Source organism: Miniopterus natalensis, chromosome 3 (assembly GCF_054644295.1).
Source record: "Miniopterus natalensis isolate mMinNat1 chromosome 3, mMinNat1.hap1, whole genome shotgun sequence".
In the NCBI taxonomy this organism is placed as follows: Eukaryota; Metazoa; Chordata; class Mammalia; order Chiroptera; family Miniopteridae; genus Miniopterus; species Miniopterus natalensis.
Window position 1 is genome coordinate 27819370 of NC_142083.1, and position 27616 is coordinate 27846985.

Below are 27616 nucleotides of genomic sequence, written 5' to 3' on the forward strand. Positions count from 1 at the left end.
ACAGAGATAGCCGTAGATGATTTCAGAAGAGGGGAGCCCCTCTCTGTGATCACAGCATAAAGTCTGGAATCTGCCCTTTCCCTTCCCTGTTTACGACATCACCTGGCATTGGGATGGAGGCCAACAGCCGGCACAGGGTGGCAATGTCTCCTGGAAGGGAAGATGGGGAAGGGCATCCTGTTGACGGTGGCTCTGTGCTCCCACCACCCTAGGTGTGGGCTTCACGGTCATCCTGATCTCGCTCTACGTTGGCTTCTTCTACAACGTCATCATTGCTTGGGCGCTGCACTACTTCTTCTCCTCCTTCACCACGGAGCTGCCCTGGACCCACTGCAACAACACCTGGAACAGCGTCAACTGTACAGACGCCCACTCCAGCCCCGCGGGCAACGGCTCGGGCCTCAACGGCAGCTTCAGGACCACGCCAGCCGCCGAGTACTTTGAGTAAGCGGGAGGCCACTCCTCGGGGTTCCGCGGCTCCTCACTTGCTGTGTCTGCCTCTGGAAGGGAAGGACGCAGAGCTGGGCACTCTATGGCAGCCCAGGGGTCAGCCACTTGCCCCTGCTGCCTCACCTGGTGTGAGAGGACCCTTTCCTTGTCCTGTGCCCGTGTCCTGTTCCCTTGGTTTTTCTGGGACAAAGCTAACGTGAGTCCTCAGCCTGGGTGGAAGGCTGAGCAGGCCCATGGCTGCTCTGTCCTGCTCCCTGTTTGGGGTGGTAGGAGGCCAGCCCGAGGCACCACACACACTGTGTGGATGGGTGGAAGGCATGCTGAGGGCTGCAGAGTGCACTGGTGTCATTCATCTGCCCATCCTCCCTGTGCAGGCCGGGCCCAGTTCTCTTCAGAAAAGTCCTTCCTGGGCAGGCCCCATTGCAGCCTCACTGGACAGACCTTGTCTGCAGGTGCACCGACTATCTGCTTTTCACGAGGCACTCTTTTCTTTTTACAAACACAATGCTGTTTTTTTTTCCATGGGTCTCTCCTCGGTCCCCATGTGCAGCAGCTTTCCCAGTATCCCACTCCTTACCTCCCCTTGCCAAGCCTGTCCCTCTCCTCCAGTGTGTTCTCTGAATGTCTTCGGGCACTGCATCAGCTCTTGGCTTCCTCCACTTCCTCACAGCATGAAGCAGGGTTTAGAGGGTCTGGAGGGACTGCTAGAAGGATCTGGTGTTTTCTTAGAGCATCATTAAGAAGATCGTGGTTTGCTCATGGGGGTTGTGTGATGGGCTTAGTTTTTAGGAAGATACCCTTTTGGGTGGTTTGGAATTAGACAGAGTGAAAAGTGTCTGAGGGCAGGGAGGGACTCCCATGACGGGAAAGAGAGGGGCCCGCCAAGAGTGCCCTGGCCAGGAGAAGGGAGACTCCAGGCCTAAGAGGTTGAAGGCTTTCATCTCATGGAGCTCACAAGAGGGGTGAGCTGGCTTCAGAGGATGGGGCAGGGAGAAGAGTCTGCCTGGGATCTGCCCCTTTCCATTTACCTGGAGACATGGGGGGGGGGGGGCATATCCTGGAGAAATGGAATCACAGGTGGGGTTACCTGAGTATGTGCATAGGACTCAGTGTGACAAGCAACCAGGAAATGATATAATTGTCCAAATATAGACAAGCAGAACATTCAGCAAAGTTATTTTACTGTTCTTAGAGGCAAAAAACCAAACACACACACACACACAGTGCTTACCACTGACCTGTTTATTACTACATTTCCCAAATGTCAGTGTCTCATTAAGATGCTGAGGCCAGGGGTGTGTGTGTGCTCTCCCCCATGTGGACCCACTCTCGTGGTTGTCATGTGGTAGAGAGAAGGGTTGGGGACCTCAGCACAGAAAGCAGCCAATCAGAGGTGGCTGTGGCAAGAGCCTAGGAGTGTCCTAGTCAAATCCCACCACAGGAAAGGACATTCAGAGACAGCTCGTGCTGGAGGTGGGTTTAATTGATTTTACTGACAAGATGGTGGCTCAGTGGTCAAGCTATCACGCCTTTTACAATTTCAAGATGGATTTCAGTGCAACTTAGAACATCTGGAAGGCTTGCAGAGATGTCGAAAGGTGACCAGTGACACTTTTGGGACTGCTTATCTTTTGTTTGGCAGGTGTGGAAAGAGTTCATTTATCTAAGTGATTTTCAGATAAGAAAATTAGAGGGGAAAAATGGTTGCTCAAGTGATTTATGACTAAGAACACCAAAGGGAAAGACTACATGTGATACGTGACTTTTAAAAATCAGACTAGTGAAATCAATTTGAAAACCCACAGTCTGGGAGAAAGATGTTGAGATAGAAGGTACCCAGCTTCCCCCTCCCCCCCATGAAGCACACGTTAGCATGAGCAGATGCTGCACCGTCACTGGAGGTGATGACAGGACAAAGGCGGGGCATCTGAAGAAGGTTTACAATGAAGCAGTGGATGACACTGAGGCCCTGGTGCTCCTCCCCAAGCACTTTGCAGGTGATTTTACCAGGAGTGGTGACTGGGTTTCCCTGAGACAGGTCCCTGTGGCCATCAGGCCTGCAGGCCAGGATGTTTTCTGGAATTTAAACCCACTTTATAAAGTGAATCATTGTGAAAAGGACTGCATGTTCCTGCACGCACGTATAATTAGGGAGCTCACCACAAAATGCCATAAAGGCCAAGATAACTGTAATCATAAAATAGTAAAGCTCTAAGTCCTACAACGTGGGCATATATAGCTCTGTCACTAGCTATCAAGGAACTCCAGCCCCCTCTACAATATATAAAGTTATGAACTATCATGCAATTGACAACTCGAATGTTAGCAAGGTAGATCTAAAAGGTCTTCACCATGCATTTTAACTCCAGGTCCTCAGAGAGTAACTGTTATGCTTGGCGTGATGACCAGTGCTGGTGAATGGGAAGCACTCATGCCTTTCTGGGACAAGCTGTGCAGGCTCAGGGCAGCCTTTCTGCACTCTGCAGACTCTGTGTGCAGAACTCTCCCAGGCAAATGAGAGAGTCTTGCAGGAGCTGATGTGTCCCAGCTCCCCAGGGGCTCCAGCAGCCTTCCTGTAGCAGCTCCCTCTACAAACAAATGAAAGGAAGCAGTCACAGTGAGGATGACTCCACCTATATGATGACTCAGCTTGGAGACTAGATAGTGAAAAATCCTAGCCCATGAAGTTTACTTTATTTTCATTCCTCTTATCTGAAGAAACCCTTTAGTATTCACCCCCAATTTGCCCATTTTATAGAGTCCCCATTTTTCACCCAGACCCTCTTTCCTCATTAGTCCCTGTACTTGCTGACCCTCCATCTGCAGTCCCTAGTGGGTGTGCATGAGAAAATGCTATAGGCTCAGGGAAGAAACCAGGAGTTTATGGCTGTGACTCCAGAATCATGAAACAATGCAGTGAATACACTTGACAGATATGAAACCTGAGCCAGAAAAGGGCATATGGGCTCTGGAAGTCCCAAAATAGGCCCATGCAACTCCCACCAATTTAAAATGTACCTCAGTCCCATAAACACCATCAATACCACCTTAACCTAATTTCTAATATAAATTAGAAAGCTCTGAATCTAAAGCTACAAATTTGTCTCTAAGAGACTGCTTTAGCTGCCTTCTGCAAAATTCCATATGTTGTATTTTCATTTTCATTCAGTTCAAAGTGTTTCCTAATCTGCCTTGTGATTTCTCTTTTCACTCACAAGGTATTTTCAGAGGTTTGTTGTTTAATTTTATAATTTTTGGAGGTTTTCTAGATGTGTTTCTGTTACTGACTTCTAATTTAATTCTGATTTGGTAAGATATCATACTTAAAAACTTCATTATTTCAAAATATACTGTGACTTGATGAGTGTTCCATGGACACCTACAAAGAATGTTTGTCTTACTGTTTTGGGGTTGAGAGTTGTGTGTCAGCCAGGTTGTATTAGCTCCTGGTGCTCTGCAGGTCTCCTTACTGATTCTGTCTACTTCTTCCATCGCTACTGAGAAAGGGGTGTTGAATCTCAACCATAATTGTGGGTATGCCTATTTCTCTTCACAGTTTTATCAGATTTTGCTTCATTTGTGTATTTTGATGCTCCGTCATAAAGTGTATATATGTTTAGGAATATCAGCTCTTTGAACTGAACCCTTTTTCATTATGGAATGTCTTTCTTGGTAATATTTCTCATTCTGACATTGGTTTTGTCTGATATTAGTATCTATGATCATCCAAGCTTTCCTATGAGTGGTGTTTTCTATTTACCTATGCATTCACCATTTTGAGTCCTCTCCTACCCTTATGTAGAGACAGGTTTCTATTTCATCTGAAGAATTCCACTAAGCATTTCTTATATTGCAGACCTGCAGGCAATGAATTCTCAGCTTTCACTTTTCTGAAAAAATTTTGCTTTTTGGGGGGGCTTCTATGGTGGTAAACTATACATAACAGAAAATTTGCCATTTTAACCATTTTTTAAATTTACAATTCAGTGGCATTAAGTAATTTTACATTGTTGTGCAGCAATCACCACCATCCATCTCCAGAACTTTTTCATCTTCCCAAACTGAACCTCTGTCCCCTTTACACACTAACCCTCCATTCTGTTCCCAGGCCTTGGCACCCCCATCTATTTTCTGTCTCTGCATTTGACAACTCCAGGGACCTCATAACAGAGGAATCATACAGTATTTGTCCTTTGTATCTGGTTTATTTAACTTAGTTCAATGTCCTCAAGGTTCATTCATGTTGTAGTGTGTGTCAGAGTTTCCTTCCTTTTTAAGGCTGAATAATATTCTATTGTATGGATGGACCTCATTTTGTTTATCAATGAACACTTGAATTACTTATACCTTTTGGCTACTGGAAATAATGCTGCTATGAACAATGGTGTAAAAATATCTGTTTGAGTCCCTGTTTTCAATTCTTTTGGGTATATACCCAGAAGTAGAATTGCTAGATTATATCAGAATTTCTTTTTAAGAAACCACCATACTGTTTTCCACAGTAGCTGCACCACTTTACGTTCCCACCAAAAACGCACACAGATTCCAATTTGTCTATATCCCAGACAACACTTGTTTTCCTTGTGTGTTTTTTTATAATAAACATTCTTATGACTATGCAGTTGATATCTCATTTTGGTTTTGATTAGCATTTCTCTAATGATTAGTGGTGTTGAGCATGACTTCATGAGTTCACTCATCATCTGTATACCTTCTTTGGAGAAATATCTATTCAAGTCCTTTCCCAGTTTTGGAATTGAGTTGTTTAGAGTTTTGCTTATTGCTCACTTTTAGGAGCTCTTTATATATTATTATTCTGAGTATTAATTCCTTATCAGACATGTGATTTGCAAATATTTTGTCCCATTCTATGGGCTGTCTTTTACTCTGTTGATAGTGTCCTTTGATGCACAGAAGTTTTAAATTTTGATGAAGTCAGTTATCTATTTTTTCTTTTATTTTTTGTGCTTTTGTTGTCATATCAAAATTTCCATAGCCAAAAAGAAAAAAACACGCACAACAAAAACAAGTGAAGCTCATAGACACGGAGAATTGATTGGTGGTTGCCAGAGGTAGAGGGTGGGGGTTAGAAAAAATGGGTTAACTGGGTTTTTTTGTTTGTTTGATGTTTGTTTAAATAAATTGAATACTTTTATTAAAATATCCATTGCCAAAGTCAAGGTCTTGAAGATTTATGCCTGTGTTTTCTGCCAAGAGTTTCATAATTTCAGCTCTTACATTTAGTCTTTTACCCGTTTGAGCGGATTTTCGTATTTGGTGTGAGGCAGCTATGGATCGATTTTCTCCAGGCTGCAGGTCACATTTTCTTGCTGCTTGTTGTCTAGTAATTTTGTAACTTTCCTTTAATGAGTGTTGGATTTGCTCTGGTAGGAAGTTAATTTGCTTGTGGTACAGTTTTCTCCTTTTGCAGCTTGTTGTTGAAATGCTTCTGGGGCAGCCTTTGCTTCAAGACTGGTTTATCCCCTTTACTGCAGTGACCCTTTCAGGGTCTACTGAACTGTCCATGTGATTGGCAAGCCTCCTGCCCTGGCTGGTGGGAGCTCAGTGGTCTTCAGCCCTGCATGAGCTCTGGGGCCTGCAGAATTTCACCCTGTGGCTGAGTAAGCGGGCTCCTGTGGAGAGCCTTTCAGCACCTCAGACTCCCTGAGCTCCATCACTGTTCCCTTCACCCAGCAAGACCCCATGCTGTGCTCAGGACCTCCATGTCTGCCATCAGGAAGGTGCCTCCAGGTGGGAACTGGGACCTTGCAGGGCTTACCTCACTGCTTCCCTTCTCCCAGGAGTCTCAACCCTGTGTCATCTCCAGTCCCACATCTACAAATACTCTTTTGGTGTACTTTGTCTAGCTTTCTAGTTGGTATGATGTCAATCCCTCATGGCCAGAGTGGAGCCCCCTCACCCCCTTTCCATGGCAGCCATCTCCCCCCAGGCAGAGCATGGGTTCAGAACTAGGCTGCCTGGGTCCAGGTCCTGGCTCTGCTGTTGGCGATTCTGGGTTGGATAGTGCTCTTCCCCTCTCAGTTCTTGGGTTCCTTGTCTGTAAATGGGGCAACACAGCTGCAGTGGGGATCCAACGAGACAGTGCAAGTGCAGCCCAGTGCATGCCTGGCACACCTCAAATGCTCCCTTATCCGGATCCAAGGACCATGACAGTAAACACACCCAAAGAAAGAATGCAGCAGAAAGTGGAAGTGTTATACCCTTGCCAAGGCTGGTGACATCCTAGGCCATCACTATTTGGTCCTCCAGGCCACTTATTCTCCAGAAATGTCTGTGTTTCAGCCCAAACCATCTTACCCAGACATCCTGTCATCCTACCCTGTGCCTGCTCTTGGGAAGCACCTGCTCTCCCCTGTGTCCTGCGGTGTCCTGTCATGACTGGTGTGCTGTCCCATGCAGTGCTGGTGCCTGCCGACTCCTCTGCCTGGCTGACGGCACCTGCAGAGGACTTTTTAGCCTTGGGGAAGAGAATTGACCAGTATAGACAAAGTGCTAATTCCCAAAGCAATTTGAAACATTCAAGGCAAAACCAGCATGTGTAGTGTCCTAGAAGAGCTTTATGAGTAAGTCCCCGAGGAGAGCCACACACTTTCTCCCCGGCTGCACCCTCTCAGGCCTGGGAGGCTGCAGACCCCTATGCGCTCCTTTCCCAGGCAAATGGGTAAGTGGCCATCTGCCACAGGTTAGGTGAGTAACCCATGCCTGTGTGTGCAAGGCACTGTAAGGATGCCTGTGGAGGGGTTGGTCTGGGCCAAACACAGTGCGGCCTCACTTGGCAGATGGTATTGTCCCAAGGAGACTTCTCTCATTGGTGAAAAGAGGTTCCAGGTGATAAGGCCTGGTGGGGGCTCCAGGACAAGGGGGAGGGGTGAGCATGGGCAGCAGACACAGAGCCAGGGCTGAGGTGGGAGAAAGAAGAGAGGAAGACACTGGGAATTCTACCACCTCCGGTAAAGTGGGTCCTGGGAAGGCAGTCCCTGGGAGGGCAGGCCCCGGGCGAGGCAGGCTCCACCTTCTCCCCTCACCTCGAGGATGGACCCTACCTCTCAGCTAGGACTGCTGGGTGTGGCCCTTCTGGGTGGGGGAGTCTCTGGACCTGCCAGGCTGGGTCTTCTCTGCCATGTCAAGTTGGGGAGGAGAGTGTCTGGGCAAGCTCAGCTGTCTGGTTATGGCTCTGGGTGGGGAGGCAGTGTTTCTCCAGGGCCCTGCCTTCTCCCCTCCCAGGCGTGGCGTGCTGCACCTCCACGAGAGCCGTGGCATCGATGACCTGGGCCCTCCCCGCTGGCAGCTCACATCTTGCCTGGTGCTGGTCATTGTCCTGCTCTACTTCAGCTTGTGGAAGGGAGTGAAGACTTCTGGGAAGGTGAGACTGATGGCACCTCGCTGGTGGGAAACGGACACCTGGCCGTGGTTGGGGAGTGGACAGGGGACTGTGGTTGGATTTAGGGTGAGCGGGTGCCGTGGTTGGGTTTAGGAGTGGATAGATAGACCATGGTAGGTTGGGGTGTGGACGGGTGGTTGTGGTTGGGTCATGAAGTGGAAACCTTTCCACTATGGTGGGTTAGAGAGTGGACAGGGGATCTGTTTGGGCTGGGGAGTCAGCATGTGACTATGGTTGAGTAATGACGTCAAGGAGAAAGCACCCACGGCACAGTGTTTTCAGCATTAAGACGAGCACAACATAAACTAGTTTTTGCTAATGAAAATATTTTGGTTATTTTCTGGACACCCAAAGCAATTCTTACCAAAATGTGTTCATCACTTGTGATAATACACTTAGTGAATTGTCAACACATGAGAACCTTTTGATAGTGACGGTGCCTTTCCTCCCCCTCCCTCTGCGGCCCAGAATCCATCCTTTACCTGTAATCCAGGTGCATATTTGCACAATCAGTGAAATTTGCTTACATCTCACTCATCAGAAATCTGGCCACTCCTGCCCGCTCCTACTGTGACAGACCAAATACAGAACACGAATGTTCCCTCCTTGCCAAATTGTCCTCGTTTAATCCCTGGGAAAGATGCACAGGATAGAAGGCATTTATGATCTCACCCAAGTGAGCACTTGCTGAGCTGACGTCCTGTGAATGTTTGGGATGTTGGGCTTCCCAATCAGAGGCCGCCTCTCTCTCAGCACCAACCATCAGGGTGACCTTGAGCCACTCCCTGCCAGCAGGTGGCCTGTGCAGCCCAGTGATGCTGTCCTCTCCCCAGGTCGTGTGGATCACGGCCACCATGCCATACGTGGTCCTTTTTGCCTTGCTCCTTCGAGGAATCACTCTTCCCGGAGCCATGGACGGCATCAGAGCGTACCTGAGCGTAGACTTCCATCGGCTCTGTGAGGCGTCCGTGAGTATGCCCACCACTCACAGCCCTGCAGCCCATGTGGATTGGCAGTTGCAGTGCCAGGGGGGCCCCCTGCTTTGGGGCAGGAGATCCCCAAGGCAGCAGCTCGGCTGGAATTTCTCACTCGCCTTATAAATCCAGCAGGTGCTGGCTGCCCTACTGTGTGCGAGTTTCTGCAGGACAATGTACACACCTGACCCCACCAGTAAAGTTCACCGTCTTGCTGAGAAGGGGAATGTGAATGGACCAGAAGTGGGGAGCTGAATGGACCAGAAGAAGGCAGTTAGGGGAGATGGTCACTTGCTGGGTTTCTGCAGGAATAGAATGAAGGCTACTGCCTATTGACCTCTTCCCCCATGTCCCATCCTTGCCCTGGAGGAACGCTCTTGGATTCCCCGGATAAGCGCCAATAGGGCTGCCCAGTCTGTGCCAGAGAGCTTTGACTCTCACCTGGAATGCAGCCCTGAGCTCCAGCTCCCTGTTCATTGGCCCAGCAAGGCTGAGTCATGTCAGAATTGCAGGAACCAGGGCTCCTTCCTCAGGAAGCCAAACCTCAGTGGTGAAACACACCGGGTGCCCATAGCACAAGAGCATGACCTAAGTCAAATCATATTGAAAAGTAAGTCCAGAGTCAGGCTGTAGGTTTCTTCAGCAAAGGAAGAATATTTGGAGACAGCCTCCTGAAGGGAAGAGGCTTGGCCAGGCCGTGGGAGAGGAGTCTCCTGACAGAGAGAAGGGGTGGCACTGCAGGGAAACAGCTCAGAAATGGCAGCGACCACTGGCGGGTGGGGGTAGGGGTCATGGGAATGGCAGCTTTTGAAAGGGAATGGGTGCAAACTCAGGTGGGCTAGACTGCGGCATACGGTGGGGCTCCAACAGCCTCCCAGGGGAGTCCAACTAGGCATGGAAGAAGGGTGTAGCCAGAAGGGGAAGGTCCAGGCGGAGGCAGGGGGCCCTTTGGAAGGTTGCTGCCTTATGCTGCTAGGTTGCATGAGAGGCAGGTGGGGGGCTCACCAGGGACTCAGGAAGGAGCAGCTCTAAGGAAGAAATGGGAAGGAATGAGGGAGCAGGGCAGGTGGGCACGGCACCAGGCTCCCAGGATGCCCCAGGAGGGGAAGTTGCTGCAGGAGCTATGGGACGAAGGCTCCTCGAACATGACCCCTTTAAGCCCATAAGGTGAGGACAGCCGTGTGGCACCAACTGGGAGCCCACGGGAAAACAGGAGGTAAGGCCATGAGAGTAGACGCGTGTTCCACGGGCTTGAAGGAAGGGGGCGCTGAACTCCTGAAAGGATGTGCGGCAGAGGCCTGGACCACAACTCCGGGCAGCACGCAAGAGGAAGCAAAACTGATACCAGCGTTCATTCGTAATAAATTCACTGTGTGGTCGTGTGGGAAACGCACAGAGTGCAGACACACTGCCCCTTTCCATCACGCTCCTGCAGGCCAGTGACACGGGAAGGTTTATTCCCTGAGACACATTTCACTCTGGTCATGTTGTTGGCACCAGTTGCTTATTGATAATGATGCTGAGTTTAAATTCAACCAGTTCCATGGAGCTGGAGTCACTGCAGCTGGAGACACCTGCAGGGGGACAGGAAGCTGATGCCTCAGTCTTTGCACAATTGCCTGTGACAGCTGGCTCTCACTTCCCCCAATTATCTCTGACAGCTGCTTATCTCCCCTCTGGCTGCAGGTTTGGATCGATGCTGCCACCCAGATATGCTTCTCATTGGGCATTGGATTTGGGGTGCTAATTGCCTTCTCCAGTTACAATAAATTCACCAACAACTGCTACAGGTAGGCCCTGAGCTCCCATCCCATCCTCTCCCATAAGGTGGTCTGTAAAATCATGGGGGCAGCACTGATATGGGCGTGGGGGCATCATAATATATCCCTGGTTGAAGGGAAAATAAGCTGTGCATGCAAAACCTCTGAGCCAAATGGCTTTTTAAATGGAAACTAAAATGGGGAAGCTATAGGCAAAATGTTGATCCTTGCTTTAAGGAAGGTATTGAAACACGTGAAGATATGTATCACCTCCCTGCAAGGAATCTATTGGATTCTAGGGGTAGCAGATTCCCCCTGAGGTCCCACCCCTGCCTCCTTCCTCCTCCCAAAACCCAGGGTCAGGCTTCTCCTCCAGACTTCCCCACAGTGAAGCACCTGAACGTGTCCCCTGACCTGCACCTGGGAGCCTGGGTCTCAAAGGGTATCCCGGACCCTGTGCAGAGGCACCCAAGTGACCCAGCATCAGGACAGGAAGGAAAGTGGCAGCACCGTGTGCACATAGCCTGATGGCATCTTGGCCATGCCAACTGGCCCCGAATGACTTGACTTACCTGCAGCCACATGTTGGACCCAAAATCCTTCTAAAAACAGAAACAGAATTTACCTGGGACCTGCTTTCTTCGACCTTTGCAGGATCGTGTTTATATTCTTTCATATCCTGAGACTAAAATGTGGTAAAAATACAAAGACAGTGTGCACAGCAAAATGACCAGACAGACCGCTGCCGGGTCCCACAGAGGGTGAATTCTGGATGGCTGTTTCCGACAGCCCTGCCTGAGCCCACCTATGCCCCACCCCCCTGCTCGGTCACTATTTGATGTCCTCCCACTTAGCTCTCAGGAGGGCTGACCCCACTCCGTCCTCCCCTGTTCTCCTCTGGCCCTGGACCAGCAGCACCAGCCCCCAGGAGCAGCAGGAAAATACATCATCTGGGGCCCACCAAACCCACTCTGTCAGAGCTTGCATTTGAACAAGGTCCCCCCGCCTGACAGCCCCAGCAGCACAGGTGGGGACCCCCATGGCCATCTGTTCTGTTCACCCAGAGCCCCAGCATTGCTGGTGGGGACTGTCTTGCCTTCAGCACTGAGTCATGTGTCCCAGGAGCCTCTCCATCCCAGGCAAACATGACAACTGGTCACTGTAAGGACATGCCCAGAGCCCAGAGCCCAGAGCCTGCTGCTGGGAGGTCCTGGGTGGGAGGTCCCATCCTCACAGGCAGGGCAGCCGGAGGACAGGCTCTGCAGCTGCAGGAGGGACTGGGAGTGCTTGTCGAGAAACAGATGCAGTAAATTGAGAATAATGACTGGAAATTGCAGCTGTTCCAGCGCTGGGATGGGGTGTCTTGTTCTCACAGAGACGCCATCATCACCACCTCGGTCAACTCCCTGACGAGCTTCTCCTCGGGATTTGTGGTCTTCTCCTTCCTAGGGTACATGGCCCAGAAACACAATGTCCCCATTGGGGATGTAGCCAAGGATGGTGAGTCCCCCAAGGGCAGGCTGGGACCCCCACACCTCTGCCTGCTCTAGGCAAGTTCTCAAAAGGTGTTTTCCTGCAAAATGAGGGGGAGATACACAGGCCTTGGTATCATGAGAGCTGCTGACTTGAGCAACTACACATGTTCACATGCTGGACCAATTGTAAGAGAAATAACGAAGTAGGACACCCCTGTCCCTGCATCCTCCCACTCCCACCCCCTTTGGGGGACAATGTGACTAGTGGCACTTTGGCCATCTGCCACATGCCCCTTTCAGTGGCCACTTGGGCTGCAGGATAAGGGTCTCATTCCCTTGTCACTCTGGATCCCGGTTTTTGTTTACACCTTGAGGGGCGATGAGCAGAGTGCTGAGCTGTTCCAAGCAACAAGGCTTTGGACTTCCGCATGATCAGCCAAAAAGAAGCTGAGTTGTTTTTGACATAAGCAGCTAATCTGTTCCAAAGCTTTTCCTTCCAAACTCCCAGTGACCATGACGTGTTTAGATGGGATTTGGATAGCATTCAGAGGAATCCCTGGACTCTCCAGCACACGGAGTGTGTGCCCTGGGAGTTGGCAGGGCATGGGCACAGATGACACAAGAGCAGGCTCAGCCCCGGCAGGAAGTATACCAGGCAGGGGAATCTGGGCGGCTGGGCACAGATGCAGGTGCTGAGGGAAGACTCTGATTGCTGCAGCCCCCTGGACATTTGTGAGTCTGCTTGGTTCTAGCTCATGATGGAAACCACAGCATAGGCAGCCTTGAATGGGATCAGTGCAGGTTCCAGATCTTTTGAGATGGCCACAACCCCTCTCCTGCCTGCAAGACTGTTTTACAAGTGAGCAGTGAGGGGTCTCCTCCTGGAGACTGTTCTCTGGCTCAGGGCACCTGCTCTGACTTTGAAGACCTCCCTCCCCTTCTCCTGGTAGCTGGGAAGTCCCTTCTTCTGCTGGGGCTGCTCCTTAGACTCAGAAAAGCCGTGTGAGTGCCAATGACAGATCTTCCTGGGTAGGGGATCATTCAGGGAGGGGAGGAGGGAGCAGAGGACCCACGCCACCTGTGCCCTGAGCTCTCAGCCAGGCAGCCTCGTCATCCCATCTAATTCCTGGAGAGTTGAGCACTAAAACTCCACTTTGAAAGTAGGAAACATATATTTCCAGACCCAAAAGGACTCCTGTGAAATTGCAGAGAAAGCAGGGGGCTGGGATGAAAGTTTCGCGTGTTTTCAAGTCCATATTCTTTCCTCTAGGAAAAAAAAATTAATAAAGGTGGGAGAATGGGAGCATAACACAAGTAAGTGCAGAGCAGTGAAATTTACTCCCTCGCATTTATGCATTCTCACTGCTCTTTTTGCCCTTTATTATGATAAATACGAATAACTTGCAAAAATTTCTATTAACCCTTGAAAGTAAAGCTGAATGTCTTCTGTGCATTTGCAACACACTGGACAGAATTTGTGAATGTGGTCTGCGCGTTGTTTGTGGTTTTACAGATCACACTTAGAGTACCTCAGGGCACAGGAAATATTTACAACGTATTGCTCATGAAGCATAGTGAGTGCAAGTGTGTGTGAGTGTGTGTGTGAGAGAGAGTGTGAGTCCTACTCGGGAAGAACAAATCCAAGGGGTCACTGCATGCTCAGGCAACACCCGAAGCTCCTCCCTCTCCTCCCCCAGAGCCCCCCCAGCCTGTAAAGAGGGAGGTGGAGCAGGGCTGCGGCCCCTGGAGTCCAGAGCCAGGAGGGAGGACAGGACAGGCGGCGATGGGAAAGACTTTGTGCTACTGAATCTAGAGGCACTTGAAGGGGGCTGAGTTGGCTTCCTGGGGCTGGAGAAGAGGGTGTAAACTTGAAGTGGCACTTGGCGGCAACCAGGGGTTCTGCTTTCAGGGCCAGGGCTAATTTTCATCATCTACCCCGAGGCGCTCGCCACGCTCCCACTGTCCTCGGCCTGGGCTGTGGTTTTCTTCATCATGCTGCTCACCCTGGGGATCGACAGCGCTGTGAGTGACATCGGCATTTCCCATGCCCGGGGCCCCACCCATGACAGCCAAGCTCATCTGCAGCCACAGGCGCTCCCTGGGGTTCCCCTGAGGTTTCTGTGTTCACACAGAGCCCCACATGGGTGGTAGGGAGTGGTCTCGGGATTACTTGAAACCCTTCCTGGGATGGAGTTTTCGGACCAACTTACTCCTTTTTCCATTCGGGGAGGCACCAGCTCCACCTCTGCCTGAGCCACCATGGACTCTAAAGCAAGAGGGCTGCACAGGAAAACAGGGTGATGTGACCAGAACCATGGCAGGTTCCTCAGGACTCATCACGTTTCCTGACCCCTTAGCCCCCAGGATGATGGCTGCATTTGCAAGATAGGGCAGCAAAAGTCTCCAGCAGCAGCCCAGGCCCAGGTGTCTTATGTGTGGCCCTTCATATGTGTGTGTGGCTATGTGTGTGGTGTGTGCTAAGGGGGCGGATGGTGGGCCTCATTCAGCCCTGAGCTCCCTGGACTTCCTCAGCCTCCTTCCCCATTGCCTGCTCATGACCAACAGCTAAGATCTCAAGGTCCTCATGACTGTCCTGGTTCACCTGAGCTTCCTGGAGAGTGCAGAGTTCCTCCCCATGAGAACACTGGTCGGGCTCCATAGCCCTTCACCTCCTCTCCTACCAGACCTCAGTGGACCACACCATTGAACCTCGTGTCTGGTGGGGATGCAGCCATGACAGCACTTCTGGGGGAGGTGGTCTCGACAGAGTGGGGCAAAGAGGATCCCCAGGCAGCCAGGGCCTCGTGGGCAACATGAACCATGGCACTCAGAATCAGGAAGGCTTTGTATGTTAGTAACATAGCAATTCTCCCCTACCCCCAGGACTTCATAGTGGCTGAGAAAGTAACCACCAGTGGATGGAGCGTCCACCCCCAGTCCTCTCTCTCCAATGGCCTTGTCATGAGAGAAGCCCTCCTGAGGGCTGTCTTGTCTTTAGGGCCTTCTGTACCCTGGACTCCATGCAGTTCCCACTCCATATCCATTTTGCGGGTGAACATCCACTGAATTACATGTAAATCGCACCCGGGTGTGATACTGAATGCCTCCCAGCATGTCCCCTGCTCTGTGTTGGCTGCAGATGGGCGGGATGGAGTCAGTGATCACCGGGCTCATCGATGAGTTCCAGCTGCTGCACAGGCACCGGGAGCTCTTCACCCTCTTCATCGTCCTGCTCACCTTCCTTCTCTCCCTCTTCTGTGTCACCAATGTACGTACACGCTCAGCTCCACCTGACAATGTCTCACTAGCTCTCAGCTCTGGGTGGCAAGGCTGGTGCTGTCAGGCCAGACAGAGCCACAACTTTTCTAAGAGCTGCATCCCCCCCAAAAACAACCATTGACTTGTATTCATACTCAGGTGGCCGTGGTCACACTCAGGGTGGCCGTGGTCACAGGGTGGCCATGGTCACACACAGGCAGCTGTGGTAACATGGAGAAGCCGTGGTCACACAGAGTAGCTGTTGTCACACTCAGGGTAGCCATGGTCACACAGAGTAGTTGTGGTCATGCTCAGGGTATCCGTGGCCACATGGAGTAGCCGTGGCACAAGTGGAACTTGGTCTAGAGTTACTTCAGCACCTGGACAGTTCCCTGGGAGGTGCCCTTGGCTCAGCCACCTTTCTCTTGGATTTGTGGAGCTGGAGGGAGGCCAGTCCTTGGGGTGCAGGGAAACCAGGTCACCTTCTCTCTCAATAAAGGCTTTGCTAAGCTAGGCATTTGGTTGCTTTCATTTCCAATGGCACCAGGAGTCCTGAGAAAGAAGCGAGGTTGTCTTTATTTCTATTTTTTTGTAGTACATGTGTCCCTGAGACGTTGCTTGTGGATTGAATTTTAGTGACTCAAATCAGACTTTATAGGGAGTAAAACAGAATCTGTCCGTAAACTGAACCCACAGACCAAGTTTATGTTTTGGGAAAAGCACTTACGTGGGCAAGGCTTTCGTGGGCCAGGCCTGCCACACCGAGACACCGGAGTTCAGCAGGCACTCCCCTCTCTTCCAGGGTGGCATCTATGTCTTCACACTGCTGGACCACTTCGCAGCTGGCACATCCATCCTCTTTGGGGTGCTCATCGAGGCCATTGGGGTGGCCTGGTTCTATGGTAAGGATGAAGCCTTTCTGAGGGACTGGTGTGCTTTAGCGGCAGGTGACCCAAGCCACTGTGTTATTGCTTTGGGGCTGTGCTGCTTCCTTTCTGGCAAAGCTGGCTTGAAAAGGGATGAATTTTAGCTCTAGGAAGCTGAAATTGTGGCGACTACAGTATCACAGAGATGAGAGGCCTGGCAACCGTCATCCCACTGGATCAATGAAGACAGCCTGGATGGTGCCCCAAAGTCGTTACTGCAGTTAGAGGTATTCGGTGTAGCCACTTAATTATGCTGCAAAAACATCCTAATTGGGTCTTAAGAAAGAATGTTTCCTGGGACATTGGGACACTAATGCTGGTGGAGGTGAAGTCCATGTCCAGCTAACCAGGAGGTCACTAGCCCCCAACACACCAGAGAAACAAGTCGAGCCTTTTCCTCATCAGAGAACGTGACTAACAAATGCTCTTCATTAATCGTTGTGTTTCAAAGTGCCCCTGCTCATGCCTTGGGCTCCTGCTGGTGCAGAACTCCTTACCTCTCAAGGACTTCACTGCCGACCTGACTACAGACCCACCCAAGTCCAGCTGCTTCTTCATAAGTTAGAACTATGAGCCCCACGAGGTTTGGGGCCTGCCATTTGGCAGATGGCCCCCAGATGAGGCTTGGCCCCAGCCTGCAGCCATGGCCTTCTAAGCCCCTCCTGGGTTGGTGACCGAGTGTCATTTAACAGCATCAGAAAAATCTGGAGGCGACTTTGCCCCTTTCCTGAGTCTTGGCCTGGGCAAGCCACCCACCTCTCTTCTCTCCATTTTCTCTTCCATAAAATGGGTCATGGGGCCAACTCAGCTCACCTGGCCAGGAGTCTTTGAGGGAGTTGGTAATGAAAGCTCTGGACCAGGCGCTTAGCTTCATACATGTATGTGCTGGAGCTAAAGGCCTGATGTTGCACAAACCCCAGCTTCGTGCAAGCCCTCGTGTCACAGAGGGGGTCATGCTCTCTGTCTCAGCTGTGGAAACTACAACCTATTAACTATGCCCTGGCTTTGAGAAGCTTGACTGACAGTTTGCAACATTTTTTTCAATTATTTTTCTACAGAAAAGGGAAATATTGAACTCTGTACTTTCATTGGAACCTTGAGTCAATACTTTTTCTATCATTTACATTGTCATCTCTCCTCCACCCCAAAATAACACCTCATGAGAGGGAGAAGCTTCAAACCTGCCCCATGACTATGAACTCTATGCTGGTGGAGGCTGGAGGGAAGTTGGCCGGACAGTGGTCACGTGTGCCCAAACATGCTGACGTGCTCCCCAAAGCCTCAGAAGACAGAGATCTGTGTTATTTCTCCGAACAGCAATTCACATCCCTCTAATCTAAATGAAACAAAGTCTGCATTTCCAGTAAGACTGCATCAGAATGCACCAACCTTTCAGTGCCCCAAGGGTCTCTGTAGATCTTAAAGCTGATGGCCCAGTGCCAGGCGGGGCCACCCTGGACCTGCTCTTGGCGCCAAGTATAGAGGGGCTGCAGGGCCCTCGGGGGATACTCCCTCTTTGCTGGTCTTTGGGTTTGCCCTTCTCCACTCCCCTTTGCTCCCCAGGTCCATTTCTATATCTGCATTTTGATGATGGGGTTGGAGTGTGAGAGGGAATTCTGAACGTGGAACATGGGGAGGAGGACCTGAGGTGAGCAGAGGGTAGAGAGGGGTCAGGCAGAGTGGCTGGTACCCCACAGTTCTCCCTGAGTGATCATCAGGATTGAGAAGCAAATGTCACCCAGTGTGTGGGGGCTCCCTGGTTAGTAAGACCACTGGGTGGTCTGGAGTGGGGCTGGTCCCTACAGGAGGCATTCTGAGTTTGAGGTCCAATGGGGCAGGCCCGCGAGTCAGCAAGGACCACAGCGCTTGCCTGGGTCTCAGGGAAAGTGCTGTCCTGACCTCCCTGCTTGGCTTCCCCAGGTGTGCGGCAGTTCAGCGATGACATCAAGCAGATGACTGGGCAGCGGCCCAGCCTCTACTGGAGGCTGTGCTGGAAGTTCGTCAGCCCCTGTTTCCTTCTGGTAAGGGGCTGAAGGCCGTACATGTCCGTGCTCTGCTTCAGCTCTCATGCCTACCCCAGCATCAGTGGTGATGGCCACAGGCAGGTTTTCACCTGAACCAGTGAATGTACTTGAGGCTGGGGGAGGGGGTTCCATGCTTCCTGGAGACTAGGGTCTCTGAGGTGGAGTCAGTGGTTACGAGGGACTTCAGGAGGGCAGTTTGGTCCCTGAAATCCTCTCTGATCTCCTGAAGGTGTGTCCCAACCCCCACCAGACCCACTGAGAAACCTCACATGGGATCCAGGGTGATCTCCCCTAACAAAGGCCTTATGTGTCCTACATTCTATCACACCTCTGCATTGGAGGGGAGGTCTGAGATGAGTGAGGTTATTGATTTTTTTTTTTTTGTCTTGAGGACCAAGATAGAATTTAGACCTTCTAGGGTAACAAGTACTCAGTCCGGAGGGCGTAGTGATGTGGATTCTGTCACAGCTCTGCCCTCAGGGGCCCTCCCAGGCACAGGCACCACTCACTGGCTTTTATCATATGGGCCAAATCCATGTGTACCTGTTTTAGTGAAACACAGCCATCCCATTCATTTACAGGCTGCCCACAGCTCCTTCCATGCTGCAGCAGCAGGGCTGAGTAGTTGTGACTGAGACCCGAAGGCTCTCAACACCTACACTATCCCAGCAGGTCTGGGCAGGTGACTCCAGATGGCCATTCAAGGCTAAGTCCGTGTCTGAGTGGAGAGTTGGGGAGCTGTGCAGAGAGACCAGCACCCCGTGAGCCCTGGCTCTCCTCTCAGCCTAACCAGTCCAGCGGTCACATGGGGCAGGCCTGGGACGGACAGGCAGTTAAGGCAGACCCCACCATAGGCCAGCCCAAGGGCTAGTGAGAGAGAAAGAGGGAGGGGTCAGGAGCGCAGCATCTGATATGAATGGTGCATCTCCCAGAGCTGCACCCGAACACTCGGAAGCTGCTTGTCACCCCCTCCTGAGAGTCTGAGGTCTGACTCCAATATGTCCATCTCCCCACACTCCAGAGGGTGGAGACTGTGGGTGTGTGAACCCTAGGCAGGCGAGGTGCTATTGTGCTGCTCCACACACTCCGGTCCCCCAGATGGGGCAAGCCGTGAGGTTGTCAAAGGACAGCCGAGGGAATGCCCATCAGTCAAACTCAGAACTGAGAGGATGAGCACCTCAGGAGCTCCATCCTGTGGCAGCAGCTCGGGGTCACAGAGCAGCCGAAGAAGCAGGCCCACTGCCTGGGTTCCCTGCTCTGCAGGGCTGGACCCCTAGAGCTGTGGTGACTGAATACCCTTGGCCTTGGCATGCTGGCTCCATTCCACCTCTGCGCCCCCTGCCCACCAGCCAGGTGCCGCCATATGACCTCTGCCCTTGGTTTCAGTTTGTGGTCGTGGTCAGCATCGTGACCTTCAGGCCCCCGCACTACGGAAACTACATCTTCCCCGAGTGGGCCAACGCGCTGGGGTGGGCCATTGCTGCGTCCTCCATGTCTATGGTGCCCATCTATGCGGCCTACAAGTTCTGCAGCTTGCCTGGGTCCCTGCGGGAGGTGCGTATGTGGACAAGACCCCTTACCCATCCCAGTCACCTTATCGTGAGACCACCAACTACATCAAGTGGCTTTTCACCTCCTGCCAGCCAAACTCTGAACATAAACCACATAAAATCTCAGTACCTGCAACAAGTGAGGGTTTGGAAGGGTCCCCTAGGGCTATGACACTGGAGAGGAAAACTGTCCACAGAGTCAGAGATGGCAACTGCTGAGAGATGGGCCCTGGAGGACCAGCAAGGAGCACAGCCACTCTTTGTCCAGGCCCTGGGGCATGGGCTACTGGGGCAGGAGGTGGAAGGAAGGCCAGCTTCCTGGAGCTGAATGTGACAGGAAGCAGGTGCCTCTCCTTTGGCATGGCATGTGAGTTTCAGGTGCCCTGGGGCCCAACTTGGGCCAGTGGGAGTACGTGTGGTTTACCTTCACTCAGCCCACCACAAGCTGATGTGGAGACAAAACTCCTCCAGCATCTGCCTTTTCAACTTGTGCTAGACTCTGCTCCAGGGTCAAAGGGGACCCAGATGTCAGCTCCTGCAGCTGGTCACCCACGTGCCAACCACGGAGCCTAGTTATCTTACTGAGCATGTGCTGATGCCCATAGTCTTTTCACCTCTCCTAGAAAGTGGCCTATGCCATCACCCCCGAGAAGGAGCGCGAGCTGGTGGACAGCGGGGAGGTGCGCCAGTTCACGGTAAGTGCTCATCTCCCCACCATCCCCTCAGCCAGATGCAGATGGATCTGGAGAGCAAGACACCCTTGAGCCACAGCCCTCAGAAAGCTGGGAGGCTTGTTTATTCATTCAGCAAATGCTCTCTGACACCACCTTCTGAGAACCCCTGACCTGAGGGGGGTGGGCAGCAGACAAAGTGTATCAGGCATGGGGAGAAAGAGAAGCAGAGAGGGGCAGAGCATGACTGGAGGCACACCAAGGAGGTGGCATCTAAGCAGATATCTGTGTGAAGGGAGGGGCCTGCATTTCAGGTGGGGGCACAGCACCGGGAAAGGCCCTGAGGGATGTGCAGGGCAAACTGTAAGATTAGCAAAGAACCTGCCTGCCTCACGGGGATGAGAGAGGGAGAGAAACCTGGAGCAGCCCAGGCCCCCTTGCTAGTCATCTACAGGAGGCGAGAGACCCCAGAAGGTCTGGAGCCAGGATCTGATGGAGCCCAGATCTGATGGCATTTGACAGGGTCACTCAGGCTGCTGTGTCGAGGTGGGGCTGCAGGGAGGCTGGGGAAGATAAGGGGAGGCTCCAGGTGGGAGAAAGTCATACCAGGCCTGTGGCAGGACTTATTCTTTCTCCTCGCCTTGCAGCTGGGAGCCATCTGAGCATGCGTGAGCTTCCACATGTGTTTACCACATGCTATGGAGCAGCTGCAGAAATGGTCCTAATGTGGTTGAGACAGAGTAAACCGTATGACACATTTTAACTCTCACACCCTATGACAATAGTTGTAACTCTCTGTGCCAAGAGGGGGCCCCTGAAGCACAGAGAGGCGAAGGAACACCCCAGAGTCACACAGCTGGTCAATGGGAGGTGACTTGGCACCTCTTCCACCACCTTGTGAGAAGGCCCCAGACCAGGTTAGGGCCAAATCAGGGCGCTAATGTCAGCTGTGACTGCTGAATGGCCAATCCTTCCAGGACTTGGAGGCCATACTGACTCAGAAACCATGTAAGGGGTACAATTTTAGGCAGGGGTGGGTGGGGAGGTGTATGGAGACAGAACACTTCTTACAGTTTGAAGAATAGGTGGCAGTGCAGGGTGCTATTGTTCTGGCTTTGCTTTCTTTCTCATTAATTTCTGCTTCTGTCTTTATTATTTCTTTATCTCCTGTCTTTCGGTTTACTCTGTTATACTTTTCTCAACAACTTAATTTTGACCTTGGATCACTAATAGTCAACCTTTCAGTTTTCTGATATAAGCCTTCAAGGCTATGAATTTTCCATCTCTTCCAAGGGGTCTGATTACATGTATTATGCCACTTTAATTCTCTTTTTTCTGTGTGTTTTATTCCATATGCTTTCTGTTGCTTTTTTAGTTCACTATTTGTTTCCTCTGCCATATCTAATCTGCTGATAATTCGGCAATTCGTCATCTCACACATTGTAGTTTTCTTCTCTGGAAGTTCATTTTGGGTCTTTTCACAGATTTCCTGTTTCTGCTTAACTTTTTGAGCATATAGGGTGCCGTTATAAACATGATTTTAATTTCCTTATATGCTGATTTTAACATTTGTGTCAGTTTCCATTGGTTGACTTTTCTCATTAGGGTGAATTTTGCTGCTCCTTTGCATGTCTGGTGGTTTTTAATTCAGTTCCAAATATTGTGAGTTTTACCTTGATGGGTGCTGGGTATTGTTGCATCCCTTTAAATGTTCTTGAGCTTTGCTTTGGGATGTTGTCTTAGGGACAGTGTGATCTTTTGGAGACTTGCTTTTTAAGATTAGGTGGGACCAGAGCAGCATTTTGTGTAGGGCTATTTCCTGCTACTGAAGTGAGACCTTCGTAAGTACTGTTCCCAGTGCCCCACGAGCCTGGGATTCTCCAGCTGTGCTGGCATAGCAAGCCTGGTTCCCATCCTGGCTGCGTTTCAGAGGCTGTTCCCTCTAATCCTGTTGGGTGGCTCTGAACCCTCGGGGGGACCCTGTGCTCTCTGGCAGGAACCCAGGGCTCCTTGCGCAGGTCTCTCTAGGGCACTTCGTCCTGCAAATTCCAGCTGCCTTGGTGTCCCCAGCACCAGGGGGTTCACTGGCTGCACCAGACTCCTCTCCCCTGCAGCCATGTTCCTGGTCTCCTTACTCACGAGCTCATGGACTGATCTTAATCTGTGGGAGTTCTGAGATGCCTCCTCAGCATGCCTTCCTCCAGAGAAGGTCACCTGCTGCTGCTACCCATGGCCAGGAGGAGGGTTGGGGATCAGAGCTGGGGTCCCAGGCATGGCCTCCCTAGCCCACTAGCTCCTTCACAGAGCACAGGGCTCTGCCAGAGCTGGTGTTACTCGTCAGTTGCTGCAGCTCCCCTAAAGCCCTTACCCCCGTGTGGGTGATGGAAGAGCCCTGCAGTGGGACCAGTGGCAGACTGAGCATCTTCCCATCCCTGTTGTGGCTGGGTCAGAAAGAAGCCCTGCATGCTCTTGTTTTGAAATGTTTAAAAAGCATGGCTCTTGCCATTTCTTGTGATCGAAATTAGGCTGAACTCCCAGCTGCATAATAGGCGATGACATTTGCAGGAAGACTAAATAGCCGTCCTGTCGATCTCACCCATCCTGAGGGGTAATGAGGCCTACTCCCGCACCTGTTGGGGTCACATAAATGACATAGAACTTCAGGGCACAGCCTTTCCCTGGGATGGACCAGAAGTCCCAGGGTAGTGGCCATAGGGTTCTGGGGACCCCAGGTGACATGCATGCTGGTGGGGGTGTCATCTGAGACCAGCCCCAGGTTTGCTTGTGTGCAGTGTTTGTCTGGCCGGCAACTAATAGTGTGCTATCAAGTGAGCGGGCCTGTCACTGCAGCCCTGCACCCCGACTTCTCTTTGTCAAGTGGTGACTCATTTAGATGAGGTTAATAAGCATCAGGTCTAGGGTGCCTCAGGCACAGCCCCCATGAGCTTCCCAGGCTGTGTCCTCACCATCTTCTCTGCTGAGACCTCTCACAGCTACCAGTCAGTTATAGTCCTCCAGATTCAGTTCCAAATAAACCCCGTTGTCTTCGCAGCTGCGCCACTGGCTCATGGTATAGAGGGAAGTGGAGAAGGAAGACCCTGGACAGCCGTCCCACTGTGGGAGACACAAACCAAGATGGAAAATCTGAGCTTGGGCAGGAAGGAGGGCTGCTCTGCCATTTAACTTCTGCTTCACTGGAAACACACAGGAGCTTTATCTTCTGACTTTTTACACTCTTGTGCCACGGGGAGAGGACCTGCCATCCGTCCTGTGTCGCTGTGTAACTTAGTAGTTCTGTGCCCATTCCCACAGGTAGAAAACATTGTGTTCTATTCATGTAACATGGCTCACCCAACCCTCAGCCCCTGCCCAGAGCACAGGTCTTGCTCTGTGTGCCAAAAAGAAATACACTAATTATAGGTGCACTCTGAGAGAGCCCCAATGCTCACAACAGCTTCCTGAGTCATTTATTTTGCTCATATTAAAAAATATATATATCATATTTTGCCTAATTGTACAGAAGGTGAAATGGAAAAACTACACAAAAGGTGATCAAGTGGGAGGCCTTGTGTCTCCAAGTTACACATGCAGTCTGTTCAGAGCCATCAAGGGTGAGGGTCCCGTATGTGATGGGAATGCTATTTATTTCCTTGTAGCTGTGAAAAACAAACTGTGGAATCTGTATGGCTGCACCACTCCTGTATGACGTGGGCCCCAGTCAGCTCATGGTCACCTCTCCGTAGATCCCCGGCCCCAAGAGAAAGTGTGCTCCTAGCTAGCAGGAGTGAGCTTGGTGGGCCCCAACCAAGCAGAGCCCCGAAGGCAGGCAGCCTGGAGACCCTGCCAGGGGCAGCCTTGAGCTGCAACCTTGAGAACAAGACCCCACAAGAATTTTGTTTCTCTTAGGCACACATCACATCAGTAACAACACTTTTTAAGTTAGGAAATGGCTTTTTAAAATCATATTTATCTGTGAATCAAAACTAATTCTCAGAATGCAGGGTTGGTTTCTGAAAATGTTTGCTGGTGTTTCAGTTATTGTTTGTGAGAATATTAGCAAAACCAAGTAAAGGCTCTTGGCCAAGGCCTGCTCTCCAGCACCTGGTGTCTGCCTGGAGGGAAAGCGGCCATCGGTCATCAGAATGCATCGGGCTGTTGACCATATGCTCTGGCACAGCTCTGTGCCCCAGGAAGAAGTCCTCCTGCATGTGCTGGCCTTGCAGAGCCTTCTCGGCATCCCCTGAAGTGGACTGTGGGCCCAGAGGGTCAGGGGCACGCTCTAGCCTGTCAGCTGGAGAGTGCCTGCAGTGTGGCCAAGAGGAATCGGGTCTGCCCTCTCCTCCTTTCGGGGAGCATCGAGAGCTCCATGTAGAACACTGGTGTTGTCAATGTCTGTCTGTGTCCATACTCAGCATCACCAACAATAAAAGTGTATGTGGGAAAGACGACCGGGGCTGAGTGGCCATATTTTTGCTCCACCCCGTTGTTTTTACCAGCTGGCTGCCTCAGGCTCCTAGCTTCACTCCCTCGTGAGTTCTTCACCTGGTGCCTCCCCAGCCCAGAGGGAACAAAGCCTGGGTCCTGAAGGTCTGCTGGGCTTAACCTGGACCCTACCCAGGGTCCGTGCCTGCAGGTTCCCTGGTGCCCACTGGCTCAGGCCAACCCAGCACTGTCCCGCCTGTCTCTCTCAAGCCCTCATTTGCCCCATCAGCTCCCCTGCAGGCTCCTACGTGGCCAGACACCAGCCCTGTGGTCTGACCAACGCCCCTGCCCTGGGCCAAGCGCCTCTTCCAGGGCCATGCCACCAGAGTTTTAAGTGGTTCCCTGTCCTTGGTCCCTGAGGGTCTTTCATCCATTCTGTGGCCAAAGGGGTCCTTCTAGATACCAGTCAGCCCAGGCCACAGCCTAGAGGAGAGCTCTGTGGTTTATCATTACACTTGAAATAAATGCGAATTCTGTGATCCATGTGGTCAGGCAGCCAGCCACTCCCACTGGGCTGTGGAACACGGGTCACTCCTGCCAGACCCTCCAGCCCTGCATGATTGCTTTTGCCCCAGGTCCCCAAAGAACGTGCTTATTTCCTTTGGGTCTCACTTTCCCAGAGACCATGGGACCTACACAGAGTCTACCATTTGGCTCCACCCATTTGGCCACATACTGGCGAACTGCCTCAACTGTCCAGCACTTCCAGCTACTGCTTCCCAGACCCTGGGCTGGGCACAGAACCTGCCCCAATGGGAAAAGTGAGCAGGCCTCCGCACCATTATGTCCCCTCTGCACCCTGGTCACTGGTGCCTCAGGAGCAAGCGTGGTCCTCTTTGACTACCTCTTCATGGCCTCACAGCAGTGGCCTCGTCCAGGTGCAGTACGGCACCTGCAGGTCCCTGGGACAAGTTCATGAAACAGAGGCCTGATCGTGGCCACAGCGCACGCCCCCCATGGAGGCTTCTAGGCCTCACATTCCATGGTGGGGAGAACTCCCAGGAGTCAAGTTGTCCTTACTTGCATAACCTCCCACACAGAGAGACACATGCACATGCACACACAGCACCCATCCTGCATGTGTCACTCGCATAGACATTCACATATGCTACATATGTCATAGACATACTACATACCACATCCACACCCGAACACCTGCATGTACACCTACACACAGCACACACACTATACATGCTTCACATCACACATGAGCACGCATATGCACACACACACACTCTCACACTGGGTCCACTGCAATCAGCAGAGATCTTCGTGGTGAGCTGGACACAGCCTGGGAGCTTCATGCCTCTCTGGACAGTCCCAGGGAGCGTTTCCATGGAGCCAGGCCACCCCAGAACTGCTGAGGGCTGTTGTCTCAGCAGCTGCTGGTTACAATGGGAGTTTCCTCGGTGTCCTGATCCCAAGCTTCTAGGCTGGGGGCTCTCCTAGGCAGCGAGACAGACACCCACATGCTGCCCAGAGCTGTGCCACCAATGGAAGGGACAATGGGCTTATACTATGAACACGTAAAGAATTCCTACAAATCAGACAAAGAGGGACAACCCAACAGGAAAATGAACAGGCACATAAGAGGAGGCAGGTCCAAATGGCCAACAGCCCCATGAAAAGATGCTCAACTTCATCAGTAACCCAGGACATGCAGGGCAAGCCATGATGCAACTCCACCTTGGCCCGCCACACCAGGCCAGCTGGAGAGGTCAGACACTCCCACATCGATGAGCAGGCCAGGCAATGGGAACTCTAACACATTTCAGGCATGAGAGTAAATTATATGCGACCTAGAAAGTATTGTGTGTCTGCGAGGTTGAACCACAGTAGCAGACCCTGCAAGCTCTCCATCTGGCATGTAGGATTTCTTTTGCCATCAGGTGTGGCCCCTGCTGCAGGTGCACACAGCTCACACATGGAACCACCCTGGAGACTGCCTGGGTGACTGGGCCCCTCACCAGGAGACTCCTGGGGCTTGGGCTTAGGCCGGCCCAGGGATGGGGATTCCAATTGCACAACACTGACCATGTGCAAAAGCCCTGACCTGGTCCGAGATGGGTCTGTGCCCCAGAGCGCCCTGGGGACAGGCTGGGCTTGGCTGCTCCAGAAACCGTGCCCATTCTTAGCCTTTCTCCCCCTTACTCCATTTCCTTCCCATTTTCTCCTGAGAGGCCCCCTCTGCTGAATCAGGGAACCCTCATTTCAGGCTCTGCTTCTCAGGGGTTCCAACCTAAAGAGAAGTATATCCCCAAACACAACAATTCCACCTCCAACCATGTGCCCAGAACACGCACACACCTGTTCTGTCACATCACACTTGTGAGAGTTCATGAACAGATCATGGGAAACTATAGGATCGATGGTGAACATGGGGCGAGTACATTTCAGCCTGTAAGGGAGGGCCTATTAGCAGATGGCATTGACTTATGGGGGACACTAGAGATTAACTTCTGTGCCCCAGCAGATTCAGTGAAGTCCTGACACCCAGCACCTCATTGGAAGTCTATCGTTACTACTATGTTAGTGCAGTATCAGAGAGTATAGGAGAGCATTCGAACGTAGCATGAGAGGAGATATGAGAGCATTAGAGGACAGATAGTGTTAGAGTTCCTGTTGCTCTACAAACTCACTAACG

At 51.6% G+C, this 27616-nt stretch overlaps 1 protein-coding gene across 1 annotated transcript in view; it reads left to right on the top strand.

Moving 5' to 3' along the window:
• Nucleotides 1-24391, top strand: part of SLC6A3 (solute carrier family 6 member 3) — a 34026-nt gene extending 9635 nt beyond the window's left edge. The window contains exons 3-14 of the mRNA XM_016212165.2: nt 213-444; nt 7696-7834; nt 8686-8820; nt 10513-10616; nt 11962-12086; nt 13971-14083; nt 15201-15329; nt 16122-16221; nt 18166-18266; nt 19656-19823; nt 20443-20514; nt 23543-24391. Of these exons, the coding sequence (XP_016067651.2) occupies nt 213-444; nt 7696-7834; nt 8686-8820; nt 10513-10616; nt 11962-12086; nt 13971-14083; nt 15201-15329; nt 16122-16221; nt 18166-18266; nt 19656-19823; nt 20443-20514; nt 23543-23566 (1442 nt within the window). The 3' untranslated portion in view covers nt 23567-24391. The remainder of the gene's footprint in view (nt 1-212; nt 445-7695; nt 7835-8685; nt 8821-10512; nt 10617-11961; nt 12087-13970; nt 14084-15200; nt 15330-16121; nt 16222-18165; nt 18267-19655; nt 19824-20442; nt 20515-23542) is intronic.
• The last annotated feature ends 3225 nt before the right edge of the window (nt 24392-27616 follow it).